Genomic DNA, 20,030 nt, shown 5'->3' on the forward strand with positions numbered 1-20,030 from the left:
GGACCTTGAACTTTTCTACTAGTCAAGTATGTGTTAACTGCCCCTTTCTTCCCGTGATGAGGCACAGCCTCACACCAGACTGCTCCCTAATTGCCATTATCTGAGGGGGGCCTGAAGGGTGGGGACATTACGGCTGCACCGGGTAGCTGGCAGCAAAGGCGTCCCGCTTGGATGGCCACCATACATACACCTGGCCCTGCCATGGTCCCCCTCCTCGGCCAAATTCAATCCAGTTCTTCCTCTACTTACGAGGCAGCCAGAGGAGCTTTTAAAAGGCAAACCAGAGCTTGTGACTGTCCTGCTGGGACCCTCCAGTGCCCCACCCCCCACCCCGACTCCGCCAGGCCCCGCTGACCTCTTCGAATTTATCTGCCGGCGCTCCCTCCCTCCCTGCGGGCTCCTTCTCCTGGCGGGCACACCCCTGCAGACATGCCGGCTGTGGCGCCAGGCATCCTGCTAGCCTGCCCCCTCCCCACCCCCGACTGCCGCCCCCATCCACAGTGGCTCCCTCCATCCTGTCATCCTGATTCCTTTTCTCTTAAGGTTTCTCCAGCTGCGTGAGCTTTTATTTACTTGCTTCCTATCTGTCCGCCTGCCTCCAAGACCTTGGCTGTCTTGTGTAGCATCGAATGATGAGAATCTAGAAACGAATCTAACTCTTGGCCCTAAGTCAGGTTCAGAAATATATTTAAAGATGGGGGAAAAAATACCCAACCAAACCAACGTGTAATCTGGAGCCTGACATCAGTAGCTCTCAAAAAATATGCTCCCTTCCTTTTCTCCCCCCCCTCCTCAGGTAATCTTTCTTGAAAGAAGTGGGCTTTGAATAATGCTTTTGAGACCATCAAGGGATTGAATGGGAGGATTCTTAGCCCACATCTTGTCCCATCTGCCCTGTCCCCCCCCCCCGCCCCGCCCCATTTTACATGACGAAGCTGAGGTCCAGAGAAGAGGCAGGACTCACTTGGGGCATGCGGATTCTACTCCAAGTCTAATTACCAGTCCAGTACCCTTGCCCCATCTGTCCAGTTGGCTGGGCGTGGGGAGGGGAGAGCAGGGCCACAGGATGAGGGCGGGCATCAGGCTGTGAGCCACCCTTGTCTGGGTGTGAAAGACAACCATAAAGGCTGTTCATCTGGGCCCCAGGCCCCAGAACCATGCCTCACTGGAAACAGCTGAAGGGGGTGTTTGACCTCGAGAAGAATACCAAGAGGGACTGAGCTCTCTCTGACGCTAAACTGTATTCTGGACCTGCCTGCCTTGCACCCCCTGCCCCAAGACATTGAGAAAGCCTCAAAGTGGGTCTCCCTGTTGCCAGATCTTCACAGAGGCCAAGTTTTCCCCAAAGCCCCTGTGGGATCTTGCCCACCCCTGCCGAAACATGTGGACAGCTTCCCATCACACTCGGAGTAAAATCCAAACGTCTCCCCACAGCCTGGAAGGCCAGATGTGGTCCTGTCCCCTGCTGGTCTCCTGTTTTTACCCTGGCTCCCCTTCATTGCTGGCTTTTCTGTCCATGCCTTGGACATCCAAGCCGCAGGCCACCGCAGTGCCTTTGTGCTGTTTCCAGTCTTCAATTTGAAGACTTTCACGGCAATTGCCCCTTTTTGTGACAAGTTAATGTCACCTTCTCCGGGAAACCCTCCTTAAACACCCCATCTGAAGTAGGGTTACCCACGCCCCCCCTTCCTCCACACTTTCCCATGTTTTTCGTCATAGCACGTCTCACTATTGGGGAGTTTGTGCGTTTCTAATCCTCATTTCTCTGCCCCACCCTAAAGTCAGCTTATCTGTCTTGTGTATCACGGAATCCTCTGTACGTGGCACACAATAGATGCTCAATAAATATTTGTTTGAATAAATGAAGGAAAAAAAAAAGGGCCCCTCCGGGGTACAGAGATTTGGCCTGGTCTTTTCTGTCCCAAGTATTACACCAGGTGTCTGGAGAGCCTGGGGGGGGCGGGGGGGGGGGTGAAGGCCAAGACAGCATCTTTCCCGGAGCCCCCCATCTCAGGTCAGGATTGCCACGAGGTGGCCGTTCACCCCAGCCGGAGGCAGAACGGGCCCACCTGGGGCAACTTTGTGTCCAGGGAATGGGAGGGTTTCAAAGCCAGGGTTGAAAACGAACCGGGAGGATGTGGCGTAGTTCGGGTAAGCGACGGCCGAGGTCAGGGTCAACGGGGAGACCTTTGGGGGACATAAGATAAAGGGTTCCGGCGACACACCGGCAAGGTGTTGGTGCTGGCCCCCAAGCGGACGTGCCCTTCTCTACTCTAGGGGGTTTAGCAGTGGTGGGTGCCTAGCTATTGCCTCAGTCGGTGCCTCTCCAGAGAGGGGGTGCAATAGTGCCCCCTCCGCCCCTCCGTTTCACGGGGGCCCGAGCACTCGGGTAGGGGGGGCGCGGCCCTCGACGGCCTTTGCCGAAGAGGCGGCGCGGGACCCTGCGCTCCTGTCTCGCCGCCGCCTGCAGGCGCCCTTCCCTCCCTCGCCCCACCCGCCCCACCGCCGCACCGCCCCACCGCCCCCAGAGGTCCGAGCCGCCGGGCCAGGCCCGCCCCCGGAGCGGGAGCGGGCGGGAATGGCAGCGGCGAGACGGCCCCGGGCCACTGGGTTCGGCTCAGCCGTTAGGCGTTGGGCGCGCGCCCCGCCCCCGACGTCCCAGCCGTCGCGGGCCAGCCCCGCCCCTCGTCTCCACGGAGACCGGCACGCTGCACCGCGCCCGCCTCTCAAAGGCCGTCCTGCGGCGGCGCGTGCCTGCCCTGCGCGCCTTCTCTGGGCACCGCGAGCCTTGTCTCCCAGACGCTTATTGACATGCAGACTCCCAGACTCCTTCCCTGAAGAGTCAGTCAATAGGTTCAGGGAGGGGCGTGGGAATCTCCTTTAGCAAGGCGATTCTTATGATGGATCATGATGATCGGCAGGCTTGGGAAGGGAATTGACCCCAAAGCCTAGAGAGTTTAGACCCTTGGGTATATGGACCCTTGGGTATATGCTAGAATACAATGACTCCCAGCTCCTTTCCTAGTTTTGTATGGGGCCTTGAGCCAAAAGCTTCTGCTGACTTATCACCCCCCAGAAGTGTGGTTCTCAATCCTGGCTACACACTCAAATCACCTGGTAAGCTTTAAAAAATACAGTGCTTTCTTTCATACCAATTGAATTGAAAGCACTGATGGTAGGGCCCCGACATGAGGATATATTTTATTTTGAAAATGTTTGTTTACTTATTTTGAGAGAGACAGAGAGAGAGAGAGGGAGAGAGAAAGCTCACGGAGTAGGGAAGGGGCAGAGAGGGAGAGAGAACTGTGAGATCATCACCTGAGCTGGTATCAAGTCAGATGCTTAGGGGCACCCGGGAGGCTCAGTCGGTTGGCATCCAACTTCAGCTCAGGCAGTGATCTTGCGGTTCGTGAGTTCGAGCCCTGCACTGGGTTCTGTGCTGACAGCTCAGAGCCTGAAGCCTGCTTCAGATTCTGTTTCCATCTCTCTCTGCTCCTCCCCAGCTCACGCTCTCTCAAAAATAAACATTAAAAAGAGAAAAAAAAAAATGAGATGCTTAAACACCTGAGCCACCCAGGCGCCCCATGAAATATCTTAAAGTTCTAGCCCTCCACACAAGTGTAGGGGGGAGAATGACCGCCTTGGGCATCACCAAGGGGGAGAATGACTGTCTTGGGACATGTGAAATACTGCCTTGGCAGCTCAAACTCTGTGGCCCAGCCTGAGGAGATGAGCTCCAGGGGCTCCTAATGGTGAAAGGGACAAACTTCTGGGCACCCCAGTTTCTGGAATGGCAGCACTCCCAACAGTAGAGAGCAATCTGAAGCTGGGATAACAGGGAAATCTGGGGGGGCGGCGGACACCACACTTCCCCCGGACCATTTCACCGGTCATGGAGAGCAGGGGGAAGGGTGCCCCAAAGGCATTCTCTTTTCACTCCTGCTTATACCCCCTTCCACCAGCAAAGGTGGCAGGTGGTCCACAGGCTCTCAAAGCATTATGGCCAAAGAAATCATCCCTCCTTAACTCCTCCCCAACACTGCATGGAGCTCACACTCTATCTATACAAGGGAGCTGGGGTTTCTGTGAGGCTAAGCCCTATTTTCAGGGTCATAGACTTAGGTACTATGACTTTAGGTACTATGACTTTAGGTACTAAAAAAGCCTTGGACTTTTTTACATCAATAGTTTCCTTTTAAAAATAAAATGTACATAACATAAAATTGATCATTTTAACCTTTTTTAGCATAGAGATCAGTGGCATTGAGTGTATTCACAATGTTGTGCAACCATAGTTAGTATTTCCAACAGCCCAAATAGAAAGTGTATCAACCGAATATTAACTCTCCCTTGCCCCGCCCCCACTTCTATCCTACATTCAGGGTCTTGGATTTTTCGTATTCTAGGCACTTCATCTAAGTGGAATCATACATTACTTAACCTTCTATGTCAGACTTATTTTACTTTGCATAGCACCTTCAAGGTGCATCCATGTGATAGCATGACTCAGAATTTATGGCTGAATAGTATTCCGTGTGTGTGTGAACATATACTGCATTTTGTTTACCTATTGATCTGCTGATGGGCACTTGGGTTGTAACCACCCTTTGGCTATTTTTTTTTTTTTAATGTTTATTTATGTTTGAGAGACAGAGAGAGACAGAGTGGGTGCGGGGCAGAGAGACACAATCTGAAGCGGGCTCCAGGCTCCGAGGTGTCAGCACAGAGCCCGATGCGGGGCTCGAACTCACATACTGTGAGATCATGACCTGAGTGAAGTTGGACGCTTAACCAACTGAGCCACCCAGGCGCCCCAAACCCTTTGGCTATTGTGAATAATGCTTCTGTGAACACAATGTCGGAGTATCTCTCTGAGTCCCAGCTTTCATTATTTGGGGTCTGTACCTAGGAGTGGTATTGCTGGGTCATATGGTAACTCCACATTTAACTTTTTGAGGAATGACTAAACTATTTCCCACAGCGGCTGCACCATTTTACATTCCCTCTAGCAATGCACAAGGGCCCCAATGTCTGCACATTATTCTCAACACTTGTTTTCCACTTTGTATAATAGCCACACTAATGAATGTGAAGTGGTTTGGATTTGCATTCCCAAGTGACTAATGACACTGAGCATCTTTTTCTTGTGCTTATTGGCCATCTGTATATCTTCTTGGGAAAAATGTCTTTTCAAGTCCTTTGATTTTTTTGTTACTGAGTTGTAGGAGTTCTTTATATACTCTTAAACTAAAAAAAAATTTTAATGTTTATTTTTGAGAGAGAGAGAGAGAGACAGTGAGAGCAGGGAAGGGCAGAAAGGAAGACACAGAATCAAGTGCAGACTCCAGGCTCTGAGCTGACAACACAGAGCCCATGAGGGGTTCGAACTGTGAGATCATGATCTTATCTGAAGTTGGTTCCTTAACCAACCGAGCCACCCAGGCACCTACAGTACTTTTGCATTCAGTTTTGAATCAGGAAGTTAAGCGTGAGAATTTCAACTTTGTTCTTTTTCAAGATTGTTTTAATTTTCAAGGTCCCATGATTTTCCATATGAATTTAAGGACAGGTTTTTCTATTGCTGCAAAAACATCATGAGACTTTGATAAAGATTGCATTAAATTTGTATAATCTTGGGTAGTACTGTTGCCTTAATATCCAGGGGTGCCTGGATCTCGTGGTTAGTGGGTTCAAGCCCCGTATCGGGCTCTGTGCTGACAGCTCAGAGCCTGGAGCCTGCTTCAGATTCTGCGTCTCCCCTCTCTCTGTCCCTTCCCCGCTCACACTCTCTCTCTCTCAAAAATAAAATAAAAAGAAAAGAAAAATAAAGCTTATGAAAGAAAATGAGGACGACACCAAGAAATGGAAAAATATTCCATGCTCATGGATTAGAAGAACAAATATCGTAAAATGTAGATACTACCCAAAGCAATCTACGTATTCAGTGCAAATTCCTATCAAAATAATACCAGCATTCTTCACAGAGCTAAAACAAACAATCCTAAAATTTGTACGGAACCAGGCAAGACCCCAAATAGCCAAAGCAACCCTGAAAAAGAAGACCAAAGCTGGAGGCATCACAATCCTGGAATTCAGGCTGTATTACAAAGCTGTAATTATCAAGACAGTATGGGACTGGCACAAGAACAGACACTCAGACCAATGCAACAGAATAGAGAACCCAGAAATGGACCCACAAGTGTATGGCCACCTAATCTTTGACAAAGCAGGAAAGACTATCCAATGGAATCAAGACAGTCTCTTCAGCAAGTGGTGCTGGGAAAACTGGACAGCGACATGCAGAAAAATGAACCTGAACCACTTTCTTACACCACACACAAAAATAAACTCAAAATGGATGAAAGACCTAAACGTAAGACAGGAAGCCATCAAAATCCTCGAGAAGAAAGCAGGCAAAAATCTCTTTGACCTCAGCTGCAGCAACTTCTTACTCAACACATCTCTGGAGGAAAGGGAAACAAAAGCAAAAGTGAAGTATTGGGACCTCATCAAGATAAAAAACTTCTGCACAGCGAAGGAAACAATCAGCAAAACTAAAAGGCAACCAACGGAATGCAAGAAGATATTTTCAAACAACACATCAGATAAAGGGTTAGTATCCAAAATCTGAAAGAACTTATCAAACTCAACACCTAAAAAACAATCCAGTGAAGAAATAGGCAAAAGACAGGAATAGACACTTCTCCAAAGAAGACATCCAGATGGCCAACCGAAACATGATAAAATGCTCAACGTCACTCATCATCAGGGGAATACAAATCAAAACCACAATGAGACACCTCATACCTGTCAGAATGGCTAATATTAACAACTCAGGCAACAACAAATGTTGGCGAGGATGTGGAGAGGATCCCTTCTGCACTGCTGGTGGGAATGCAAACTGGTGCAGCCACTCTGGAAAACAGTATGGAGGTTTCTGAAAAAACTAAAAATAGAACTACTCTACAACCCAGCAATGGCACTACTAGGTATTTATCCAAGGGATAGAGGTGTGCTGTTTTGAAGGGGCACGTGCACCCCAATGTTTATAGCAGCTCTATCAACAATAGCCAAAGTATGGAAAGAGCCCAAATGTCCATCGATGGATGAATGGATGAAGAAGATGTGGTATATATATACAATGGAGTATTACTCGGCAATCAAAAGAATGAAATCTTGCCATTTGCAACTATGTGGACGGAACTGGAGGATAATAATATCCTAAATGAAATTAGAGAAAGACAAATATCCTACGATTTCACTCATATGTGGAATATAAGATACAAAACATTTGAACATAAGGGAAAGGAAGCAAAAGTAATATAAAAACAAGGAGGGGGACAAAACATGACTCTTAAATATAGAGAACAAACTGAGGGTTACTGGAGGGGTTATGGGTGGGGGGATGGGCTTAAATGGGTAAGGGGCATTAAGGAGGACACTTGTTGGGATGAGCACTGGGTGTTATAAATAGGGTCTGAATCACTGGAATCTACTCCCCAAACCATTATTGCTCTATATGCTAACTTGGATGTAAATTAAAAAATAAAAATTTTAAAAAGTGGTATTTTATAACTTAAAAATATTCTTTCTGGTACTGTTGTAAATGAAATTATTTTACTTTTCTTAATGTTTATTTTTGACAGAGAGCGAGACAGAGCATGAGTGGGGGAGGGGCAGAGAGAGGAGACACAGAATCCAAGGCAGGCTCCAGGCTCTGAGCTGTCAGCACAGAGCCTGAAGCGGGGGTTGAACTCGTGGACAGAGAGATTGTGACCTGAGCCGAAGTCAGATGCTCAACTGACAGAGCCACCCAGGGGCCCCAGTGAAATTATTTTCTTAATTTACTTTGAATTGTTTTCAGTGTATAGAAATGCAACTGATTTTTGTGTATTGATTTTGCATTTTGCAGTGTTACTTAGTTTAGTACCTCTAATGTTGTGTATATGTGTGTGTGTGTATCCTTTAGGGTTTTCTATGTATATGTGTCACCTGTGAACAGGGATATTTTATTTCTTCCTTTCCAATTAGGAAGTCTTTTCTTTTTCTTGCCTAATTGTTCTGCATAGAATTTCCAGCACTATGTTGAATAGAAAGTGGGCATCTTTGTCTTGTTCCTGATTTTAGGTAAATGGCTTTTGCCATAGTATGGCCTTTGTTACGTCAAAAAACTTCCTTCTAGGGGCGCCTGGGTGGCGCAGTTGGTTAAGCGTCCGACTTCAGCCAGGTCACGATCTCACGGTCCGTGAGTTCGAGCCCCGCGTCAGGCTCTGGGCTGATGGCTCAGAGCCTGGAGCCTGTTTCCGATTCTGTGTTTCCCTCTCTCTCTGTCCCTCCCCCGTTCATGCTCTGTCTCTCTCTGTCCCACAAATAAATAAAAAAACGTTGAAAAAAAAAATTAAAAAAAAAAAAAAAAAACTTCCTTCTATTGTTTTCAGCGTTTTAATAATGAAAAGATGTTGAATTTTTTCGAGATACAACATGGCATCAATTTTAGGCGTACAACGTAATGGTTTGATTATTTGTGTATATGGCAAATGATCACAGCAAATGTAGTTAACATCCATCAACACAATTACAATTTTTTTTTCTTCTGATGAAAACTTTTAAGAGTTTTACAGTTAGCAACTTTCAGACACGGAACACAGTATTAATTCTAGTCACCATACTGTACATTAACTACATCATGGGCTTCTGTACTTTGTAACGGAGGTATGTACTTCTGACCACTTTCACTGATTTCAGCCACCTCCCACTCCCTGCCTCTGGCAACTACCACTCTGCTTTCTGTATGAGTTTGGTTTTTTGCTTTTTTAGATTCCACATGTGAGATCATAGGGTACTCCATCTTTCTCAGACTTACTTCACTCAGCATGATACCTTCGAGGTCTATCCATGTTGTTACAAATGGCAAAATTTCCCTTTTTGTGGCTCTGAATATATATATACACATACACACACACACACACACACACACACACACACACACACACACACACATCCTTATCCATTCACTGATTGATGGACGCTTCTGTGGCTTCCATGTCTTGGCTACTATAAATAATGCTGCAGTGAGCACTGGGTGCAGGTATCTTTCGAGCTAGTATTTTCATTTCCTTTGGATTTAGTTTTTTGAGGAACCCCCATACTGTTTTCCAGAGTGGCTGCACCAGTTTGCATTCCCACCAGCATCGCACGAGGGTTCCTTTTCTTCCACATCCTCACCACACTTGTTTTTCATTTTAGCCATTGTCACAGGTGGGATCTCATTGTGGTTTTGACTTACATTTCCCTGATGATAAGTGATGTCGAGCACCCTTTCATATACCTGTTAGCTATCTATCTTTGGGAAAATGTCTATTCAGCTCCTCTGCCCATTTTTTAATTGGATTTTTTTTTTTTTTTTTTTTTTTTTGCTATTGAGTTATAACCCTTTCTGTATCTTGGATATATATCCAAGGGGGTTAATACCCCTTATCAGAATATGATGTGTAACTATTTTCCCCATATTCAATTCTTGTTGAATACTTTTCAGTGTTTCTTCTGCATCAATTGAGGGTCATGTTGGATTTTTTCCTTCCTTCTATAAATGTGGATTATACTGATAGATCTTCATGCTGAATCACCCTTGCATTCTAAGAATAAGTACCACTTGGCCCTGGTGTATACTCCTTTTAATTTGGTGCTCTTCAGGATAACCTGAAGTGATGTCAGAGTTGGTGGATCCGATCCCATGGCAAGGAATGAAAAGACAGCAAGTTTCCCTGTCCTTCCACAACTCCTGAACAACCCCCAAACAGTGCTTGCTAGGGGTGGAAAAATGACTAGAGCCAGAGCCAGAGTATTTTTCTGAACTGACAGCCAGGCAAGTTTCTCAAAGCAGAAGCAACATACACAGATGCAAATCCTACTACCGAATCCACCACTTTAGTTCAGTAGGCCCCCCAAGGTGGCTTTTTCCTCCCCTCAGGCTAGAAATTTATCACAGCCTTTACCCTTTCTCCTCCCTGGTCTAGACTAGGCAGTAATAATCCACCCATGAACCAGACTAAGGCCGAAGTGGCTGACAAAGTTCCAGCACTGGCTCCCTTCCTGTAATTCCAGGAAAATTACATGCGCCCCAGCAGAGGGGGGCATCTTCAGCCTTGCAGTGCGGAGGTGGGATTTCTGCCAGAGGAAGGGGGGCCAGGAAAGGTACTGTGAAGGCACAGGGCTCCTCTCCTGGAAGGAGAGAGGAACAGGGTGCACCATGCTGGTGCTCAGGTTATCTTCCAGACGGCCAGGATTTTCTGGCTGGTTCAGGAAACGAAGGCCATGGAAAGCCGGTAGAGCGGGACGGGCTAAGCCCACTTGGCAAAGAAGTCCCGCCAGCGCCTCACACCCATAACCAGGTCTCCTGAAGCACGTGTATTCCACTCAGGCTTCTCAGCCGGCACTTGCAAAAGGCATTTTTTTACAACATATGAGCAGTGCATGCAAGTTTTAACTGAGGTGGGTCCTCAATTAATGATCATTCTGAGGTATTCAGGAATGAGATCACAGTATTCCATTTTCTGCCCATTAAAAAAAATGTTTATACATTTTGAGAGAGAATGCAAGCAGGGGAAGGAGGGAGGGTGAGAAAGAGACAGAATGAATCTCAAGCAGGCCTCACACTGTCAGTGCAGAGCCCAACTCGACGCCTGATCTCAAGAATTGAGGCTTGATAGGGGCGCCTGGGTGGCACAGTCGGTTAAGCGTCCGACTTCAGCCAGGTCATGATCTCACGGTCCGTGAGTTAGAGCCCCGAGTCGGGCTCTGGGCTGATGGCTCGGAGCCTGGAGCCTGTTTCCGATTCTGTGTCTCCCTCTCTCTCTGCCCCTCCCCCGTTCATGCTCTGTCTCTCTCTGTCCCAAAAATAAATAAAAAACGTTGAAAAAAAAAAATTAAAAAAAAAAAAAAAAAAAAAAAAAAAAGAATTGAGGCTTGATCTCATGAATCAAGACCTGAGCCGAAATCAGGAGTCAGGCGCTTAACCAACTGCACCAGCCAGGTGCCCCTCTTCCAATTTAAAAAAAAAAAAAAAAAAAAAAAAAATAAAAAAAAAATATATATATATATATGTATGTATATATATATATATATATAATTATTATTATTATTATTTTAGTGTGTAGGCTTTATAGGTGCCCTCACAAATTTTTATTTTTTTTAAACTTAAGAAAAAGTTTATTTTGGAGTGTAATCGGGTGAGGAGCAGAGAGAGACGGGGACGAGAAGATCCGAAGTGGGCTCCGTGTTGATAGCAGAGAGCCCGATGCAGGGCTTGAACTCGAGAATTGTGAGATCATGACTTGAGCCGAAGTTGGACGCTTAACTGACTGAGCCACCCAGGTGCCCCAAATTCTTCTTTTTAAAATAGAATTTATTGTCAAATTGGCTTACATACAACACCCAGTGCTCATCCCAACAAGTGTCCTCCTTAATTCCCATCACCCACTTTCCCTGCCCCAAATTCTTTTAAAGTAATTTCTACAATTCAACATGGGGCTTTTATTCACACCCCCAAAGTCAAGGTTGGATGCTCCATCAACTGAGCCAGGCAGGCACCCCTTTCCTCTACTTCAAGAGCAGCTAGAAAACTGGATATTGTGTGCTATCTTCCAGTTTAAAAATATTGGTTGGATGGGGAACCCGGGTGGCTCAGTCAGTTTAGCGTCCAACTTCAGCTCAGGTCATGATCTCACAGTTCGTGGGTTCGAGCCCCACATCGGCCTCTGTGCTGACAGCTCAGAGCCTGGAGCCTGCCTTGGATTCTGTGTCTCCTTCTCTGCCCCTCCCCTGCTCATGCTCGGTCTCTCTCTCTCTCTCTCTGTCAAAAATAAATAAACATTAAAAAAATATATATATATTGGTTGGATGCATGTAGGGAAAGTAGAATCAAAAGTTAACAGGCAGGGGGCACCTGAGTGGCTCACTTGGTTAAAGCGTCCAACTTTTAATCTTGGCTCAGGTCGTGATCTCATGGCTGGTGAGACTGACCTCCCTGTGGGAGGCAATCAATGGGCAAGACTGCAAGCTTAGTGGTGGGGAGAGGGGCTGGCTAGAGCACGCATTTGATATCTTTAAATTTTTTTTTTTTTAAGGCTAAATCCTCTTCTCTCTGTGGGCCTTACACATTAGTTGTAGCTCAAAATACTTTAGGGTATTATTTTTATACCACTTCAACTCTGGCTGCACGTTAGAATCACCTGAGGAGGTATTTTGTTTTCCATTGTCTTTTTTTTTTTTTTTTTTTTTTTTTAATTTACTGGAGAGAGAGTAAGCGAGCAAGTGAGCGAGCAGGCACAAGTGGGGGAGAGGAGCAGAGGGGCATATATATATATATACATATATATATATATATATATATATACACACACACACACACACACATACATATATATACACACACACAGAGGGGGAGGGGGAGGGGGAGGGGGAGGGGGAGGGGGAGGGAGAATCTTATGCAGGCTCTACCTTCAACGTTCAACGAGGAGCCCAACAAATGGCTTGATCCCACAACCCTGGGATCATGACCTGAGCCATGAGTCAGAAGTTCAACTAATGGAACCAGACTGGTTTCCCCTCCTGGAAAAGTTTTAAAAGGGACGCCTGGCTGGCTCAGTTAGTAGAGCACACAACTCTTGATACTGGGGTTTTGGTTCAGGCCCCATGATCGGTGTAGAGATTAAAAATAAAATCTTAAAAAAGCTACTTGGGATACCCCAGCACTGTCAAGTTCAGTGAATAGGATGGGGCCCAGGCCTCCAGCTGATTCTAATACACAGCTAAGCTTGAGAGAAAGGAACCTTCTGCAAGCTGTTTTCTCTTCAACTTGTTTTTTTTCCTCTTTACATAGGGTAGTTTGTACCTTACAAGGTTTCTTTTCTTCTTTTTTTTTTTTTAACGTTTGTTTATTTTTGAGAGGGAGAGCACAAACAAAGGAGGGGCAGAGAGGAGACCAAGGATATGAAGTGGGCTCTGTGGTGACAGCCCAACGCGGGGCTTGAACTCACAAACAGCAAGTTCATGCCCTGAACCAAAGTTGGACATTCAGCCGACTGAGCCACCCATGAGCCCCTCACTTTTCAAGGTTTTAAAGAAAGGGAAAAATTTTAAGTCAGGAAAGAGGAAACCTGGCATGAAGCCAGTTTTAAGCAATGAAAGGTGACTTCAGCTCAGGTCATGATCTCATGGTTTGAGCTTGAGCCCCGAACTGGGCTTTCTGCTGTCAGTACAGAGCCCTCTTTGGATCCTCTGTCCTCCCCACCACCTCCCCGTCTCTCTCCAGCTCCCGCACTCTCGTTCTGGCCCTCAAAAATAAACATAAAAAAAAAAATAAAAGAAAAGTTGGGGCACCTGGGTGACTCAATCAGTTAAGCATGTGTCTCTTAATTTCAGCTCAGGTGTCATGATCTCATTGTTTGTGGGATTGAGACCCACGTCAGGCTGGTGCTGACAGCACAGAGCCTGCTTGGGATTCTCTCTTTCTTTCTCTCTCTCTCTCTTTCTCAAAATAGGCTTAAAAAAATGAAAGTTAAATGTTAAAAGGTAACGAGAGACGAGGGAGCTAACACATGTAGATAGCATGTTAAGGGCTGAATTGTGTCCCCTCCCAAATTCACATGTTGCAATGGTACCTCCAGTACCTCAGAATGTGAGGACACATTCTTTCAAGAGGTAATTAAGTTGAAATGAGGTCGTATGCATGGGCCCTAACCCAGTATCAGTATGACTGGTGTCCTTGTAAGGAGACATTAGGACATAGACGCACACAGAGGGAAGACGATGTGAAGAAACAGGGAGAAGACACCCACCTACAGGCCAGGCCAAGGAGAGGGCCCCCAGAAAGAACCAATTCTGCTGACACTTCAATCTCAAACTTCTATCCTCCAAACTTGCAAGAAAATAAAATTCTTTTGTTTAAGTCACCCAGACTCTGCATATTTGTAACAGTAGTCTTAGCAAACTAATACAGGACATATCCAAGAGAAGAGCCAAAGAACACAATGGGATCTGTGAGGTGAAAATAGTTTGGGAAATGGGAAAAGGACTCTAGGAGGGCACATCATAGTCAGGTTCAGAGTTGGCTTCAGGATAAAGTTCATGGTGTGGCAGGTCAGATCGTGATTTGTCATGATGAAGGTAAGAGGACAAAGATCAGGGTCAGTGTTAAGGAGAATTATCAATTATTTCAAGACAGGGTATGGATCATGGCCTGTGTCCAAAGGATGGTTACGATGTAAGGTTCAAGGTTACAAGGGTCAGTTAATACAGTGGCAGGATCAGTATGAAGGTAATGTTATTTCAAGGTCAAGTTGAGAAAGGTTAGAATGACTGTCAGTATCAAAGTGAGAATCTAGAGCAGGGTCAAGGTCAGGTTCAAAATGAAAGTAAGATATAATCATGATGATCAGGGTCAGAACCAGAGTCAGATTCAAGGAAAAATTCAAACTCACATTCACCTCAAGGCCAGGGTGTCTCACAATACAGAACGTTTTGGTGTCAGGACAAGAGTCTCAAATGGGCACCTGACTTGCTCAGTCAGAAAAGTGTCCAGACTCTTGATCTTGGACTAATGAGCTTGAACCCCATGATGGGTGTAGAGATTACCAAAAACAAACAAACAAACAAACAAACTTAAAAAAAAAAAAGAATACTAAGAATTAGGGTCATTTCAAGATCAAGTACAAATTTGGGGTAAGATATGGTCAGGGTGGTGGTCTGCATCAGAGTTAAGAGTCTGCTGAAAGGTCTGAATAAAGTGAAGGATAAGGGCCAGGGTCAAAGACATTTTAAGTTCATGGCAGCTCAAAATCAGGGATATCATCAGTGACAGAATCAAGGTCAAATATAAACTTAGGACATGAGATGGCCAGGACAATAATCAGGATGTTTCAGATTTAGGTTGAAGGCATCAGTGTCAGCATTTGGTTCTGTGTCATAAGTTAGGTCAGTTTCAAGGACAAGTTAAAACTGAGAGCAAAATATGGTAAGGATGATGGTTAGGATGAAAACAAGGGTTAGAATTAGGGCCTGGTTCAGGACCACTTTCAAATTCAAGGTCAAATTCGTAGTAATTCCAATTTCAGGGAGAGTTAAAGTCAGGATGATTATCAGTGTACAGGTTGAAGATCAAGGTCAAGTTCAAAGAGTGAGCTATAGTCAGAACATTAGTGGATCAGGGTGAGATTCCAGGTTAATTTTAAAGTTAACCCAAGGTCATGTCAAGGGGATCATAGTCAGGATCATTAGTGTAAGAAGGACAAGGTCCGGATCAAGTGGTTCTTGGTTAAAACCAGGGGCTCTGTGAGATGGAGGATGATCAGGGCTGGGACAAGGGTTAACTTCATGGTCATTTCATGATTAAATTCAAGGGTAAGTTCAGCATTGATCTTGGTTAATTAGCATGGCAGCATCAGGCTGAAGGTCAATTTTGAAGTTTAAGTTCATCCCAAAGTTGTAATGAATATTAAATGTGATGTTTAGGGTCAAGCTCAAAATGAAGGTAATTCAAGAGAAACATGATATCCAAAGGGTGAGAGACTGGATCAGGGTTAGGATCGAGGGAAGGTTCTAGCATAAAACCAAGTCCAAGATCACTTTATAGCCAGGGCGGGTCAAGGTTGGGTTCACAGAAAAGGTCCAGTTTGAGGTAAAGAACGGAGTCAACTTATAATCAGGATGAGACATGGTCAGAATCAGGGCAGTATCAGGTCAGGTTCAAAGGGTGAAACATGGTCAGAATGAGTTTCAAGGTCATTTCAAAGCCAGGAAGATCATCAAGGTCATAGTGAAGGTTAAGAGGTTCAGCATCAAGTTCATGTTCAAGATCAGACTGGGGGCAAAATCATGGGTCTTTATTTTTTATTTTTTTACATTTTATTTATTTTTGATAGAGACTGAATACAGTGGGGGAGGGGCAGAGAGAGACAGAGAGACAGAGACACAGAATCCAAAGTAGGCTCCAGGCTCTGAGCTGTCAACACAGAGCCCGACATGGGGCTCAAACTCACAAACCATGAGATCATGACCTGAGCCAAAGTTGGATGCTAAACTGACTGAGCCACCCAGGTGCCCCTGTGTATTTTTTTTGAGTTTATTTTTAAGAGAGAGAGAGAGAGAGAGAGAGAGCGCGCGTGTGTGTACAAGCAAGGGAGAGGCGGGGGGGGGGGGGGGGACAGGGAGAGGAGAGACACAGAATCCGAAGCAAGCTTGAGTCTCTGAGCTGTCAGCACAGAGCCCGACGTGGGGCTCAAACCCACGAACCTTGAGATCATGACCTGAGCTGAAGTCGTACACTTAACCAACTGAGCCACCCAGGCGCCCCCAAATCATGGGTCTTTAGAGTATGTCTGGCTGAGCATCAGGGTCTGGGTCAGGATTAGTGAAACAAATGAGGGAAAACTCAGCAATATAAATTCACGTCAAGAGCCAGGTCTGAGAGTCTGAGCCAATTAAGAGGAGTCTAATTAGTGTAAGCACACTCAGTCTGATTCATTTGATTTATGTTACTCCTAACTGCAAGTTAGTCTAAACCAAGATGGACACAAGAAGTGCTCTCCATGCGTTCATCTCTTTGGCACATTCTTACTGGGAGGTAGAGTGAATTAGCACGAATCTAATTAGTGCTATTGAGAAGCATCATTATTAGTTCAAATGAGCTCGGTCTCAGGCATTCTTCCTAAAGGCAAAACCTCATTACCTAGTTAGTATCAACTAACACGAACATAAGCAATGCAACACACATTCATCTCAAAGGCATATTTTTAATGAGAAGTGGGAGGAATTAGGTTCAATCTGAAGAGGAGTTGGGATAAGAATTCCTGTCAATGTAACAAAATCGGCCTGGGACTCCTTATAGGTTGTTGGAGCAAACTACCAGTAAACCCAGCAATCCACACTCACACTGTGACACACAGTGACTTTGGGTCCAACTAAAGCATACTACTTAAACAAATCTGTGTTAGCGCAACAAACGCATTCCCATTCTTCTCAAAAGTAACATCTCCCTATCAGAGCAAACGGAGATGAGCGTGAGCACAGCAACAGCATCCGTCTCCATTCACGTTCTTACCGGGAGGCAGAGCACATTCAAATGAACCCGAGGAGTGTTACTGAAGAGAATCCTAAGTATCAATGAAAACAAACTCCATCCCACACATCCTCCTCAAAAATAAATCCTTACCGCTTGTTGAAGCAAATCGACTTGTTTGGCTCAAAAGCACATGCTAATGGTGAATCTAAGTGGGAATACGAAAAAAGATACTGTACTAGTGCAGGGTTCAGTGTCAGCCATTCCTTCTTTCTGTAAACGGCCAGGATGGTTATCCGTCTTAGAATAATGGTTGCGATGAGAGGTCAAGGTGAATCTCCACGTCACATTTAAGGTTAGGACCAGAGAACAAGATCGCTGAACAGGAGCCTGGTCTGTAGAGGAGCGCATCACCCAGGGTCCATAACCAGAGAAGATCTAGGCCACGCGGCACCAGCCAAGGTGGAGTTGTAGCTGTGCGCTTCTGAGAATGCTATCTGTAACACACAAATGGAGCCAACAGCAGGCGCGAGGGAAGGAACCAGATGAGGAGCCTGAGACGTGGGAATGTAGAAACGTGTAGCAAAGGAGAATCCAAGAGCTTAGTCAACGGGGGCACTTCTAGAAGCAAAACCTACGCCAACCCTCTGACGTGGCATCTATTCAGTTCCAGCTGGTGACCTAGAATGCTGAACACGGGGCCCCTGCTGCCACATCTTCCTCTCCTGCGAAAGATCAGAAATCCAGAACTATGTGGTATCTAAGTATCAGCAACTATGCCAACCACAACACAGAACAAAAAGAACACAAAGGCTAAGTTATAGTCATACCCACAGGCTGTGCATGGTCCACAGGCAACCAACACTCGGTAGCTGCTCCTCTAAAGGGACAACGTCTTCTCCATTCAGAGTCCCCAGGCCCCATCACTGTGATTTAAAAAAAAACAAACCCCAAAACTAGGGGTAGGTACTGCACAGCTGGATGTGACAAGGCCTTTCTGCCTCAGAGAACCACATGAGCCCAGTTATGGAGGGCTCTTTAGCTTGATAAAGCACTGGCTATGATTAGCTAACATGGTCTCTACCGAGCCAAGGGTCTAGAAGAAGGAAAAAAGACAGGGCAAAGGCAGATGATCTTTGTTCTTGTTACATTTTATTGGCATCACGTTCATCTCTTTACAGAAGAACTTGGCCCACACCCTAGAATGTAGACCTTTGGAAAAGGGGGAAGTGCTCCGTTAAGCAAGCTACAATGCAGGGGCAGATCCTAGGGAGGGGGCAGAACTGCCAGGGTTCCATACCAAAGAAACAGGTTAATTAATAATGGGCAAGACTGGGAGTCGGTGGGGAAAAGGAGAAAAAGGTTTGCTAGCCTAAGGATACCACAACCCTGAAAGGAGCGCCTTCTAGAACAAAGGTAAAATCACTAGGACAGATCTGTTAGGATTTTCCTTTCCCTCTTATCAGTAGGATGCTGATCTATAGGGGATCGAAGTGTGGAAGTGGGGAGGGGAGGAAAAATGAGAATTTTAATTTCTGAAACAACCATTTATCCATTGCACGCACCACTGTATTATGCAAATCAACCTTTTGGAAAATTTAGACACAGAAGGGAACTAGACAGTTTTCCCCCTGGAGAGATGAAAAGCTTTTTGGCTCTTAAGTCTTTGATAAAAGGCGTACATAATTCTTGTGTCTACTGTACAGAATACTGCCTCTAGCTGGATTTCTGAATTCTGAGTTGCTAACACTCTGCAATCCAGACAGGGTTCAACCCTCCATCTTACACGCCTGCATTACAGGACTTAAACACATAATCCAAGAATTTCTTACACTAATTTATACATTTTTAATTGGTTGCATATATTAACATGTACTATAAGATTCTTTTCTAAGAAGCATTACATAATAAATGGATACTGTAAAAAGATCTGATTAGTTAAAAGTAACAAGCATTAACAGATACATACAAAACTCAGCCTTATCAGACTGGGTGTGAGCCTGTAATGAAGCATGGGGCACCAGCCTTCCCAAGTGGTAGCCTTCACAGGAGGGAGGGGTGGGGTGGGGGGGTAAAAAGACCACAAGACCGTTAAAAAAATCAGATAACTAATTAGACACAGATTAACTGTAAACAGTTCTCTCTCCCCAGTGGACAAAAAGAATAAGCTTCCGATGCCGACTCCACACCAGAACGATTTCTACAGCTTGCCTGTCCTGGCTGCCATACGAGGGCTGATGCGGTGGGTGGGCAGACCCCGATGGAGTCATCACAGGCCTGGGCTGGAGTCTGTCTGCTTGTGTCAGGTGTAGGTATAGGGGTGTGTGTGTGTGTGTGTGTGTGTGTGTGTGTGTGTGTGTGTGTGTGTGTGTGTGTGTGTGTGTGTGTGTGTAAGGGTGAGTATGTTTGTTGGGGTTTCTTTTGGCAGCTGGATTTGAGAGATGACTTTATGTTTTGTTTGGAAGAGGAGAGGGGGCTTGTGTTGGAAGGCCTAAGTGTGTTCTTTGTTTGTGAAGGACTCTGTGCTCTGCTCTCACTGCCCCTTCAGCAACTGCAGCCTTCCGCCGAGGCCTTGGCCCGGTCGTTCTTGTCCAGTTTGATGGGTTCGGGGAATTCGTTGTACAGCTCCACCTCTGTTTCCTGGGCAGGGAGAGAGAGAAAGGCCTGTTACTCAGGGTATGGGGAGTTTCTGAGCTCAGCTCTGGCCCTCTTCCACTGGGCACAGTGGGCAGGGGCCAGGGGCCAGACCTGGCAGTGAACAGAGGGCTCTGGTGGAAGGCATTCAACCCTCTAGGCCCAAACGGGGGGAAGACAGGTTTTGCAATAACTCTGGGACAAGGTGAAGAGAGAAATTCAGCAGGAAGGGCAGCAATCGACACTGAGCACTCAGGACAGAGCTGACTCATGCTCTCCATCATAATCGAAATCTGGTGGCTTGGGGACCACAGCCAGCTCACAGATGCTTTGAGTGGTC

General features: G+C 45.9%; 1 protein-coding gene across 1 annotated transcript in view; it reads right to left on the minus strand.

Annotated features, from left to right (window-relative positions):
• Positions 1-18,184: 18,184 nt before the first annotated feature.
• Positions 18,185-20,030, minus strand: part of RAB7A (RAB7A, member RAS oncogene family) — a 70,995-nt gene continuing 69,149 nt past the window's right edge. Inside the window, exon 6 of the mRNA XM_042912202.1 lies at positions 18,185-19,696. Within this exon, the coding sequence (XP_042768136.1) occupies positions 19,601-19,696 (96 nt within the window). The 3' untranslated portion in view covers positions 18,185-19,600. The remainder of the gene's footprint in view (positions 19,697-20,030) is intronic.

The sequence above is a fragment of the Panthera leo genome, chromosome A2, assembly GCF_018350215.1.
Source record: "Panthera leo isolate Ple1 chromosome A2, P.leo_Ple1_pat1.1, whole genome shotgun sequence".
NCBI lineage: Eukaryota > Metazoa > Chordata > Mammalia > Carnivora > Felidae > Panthera > Panthera leo.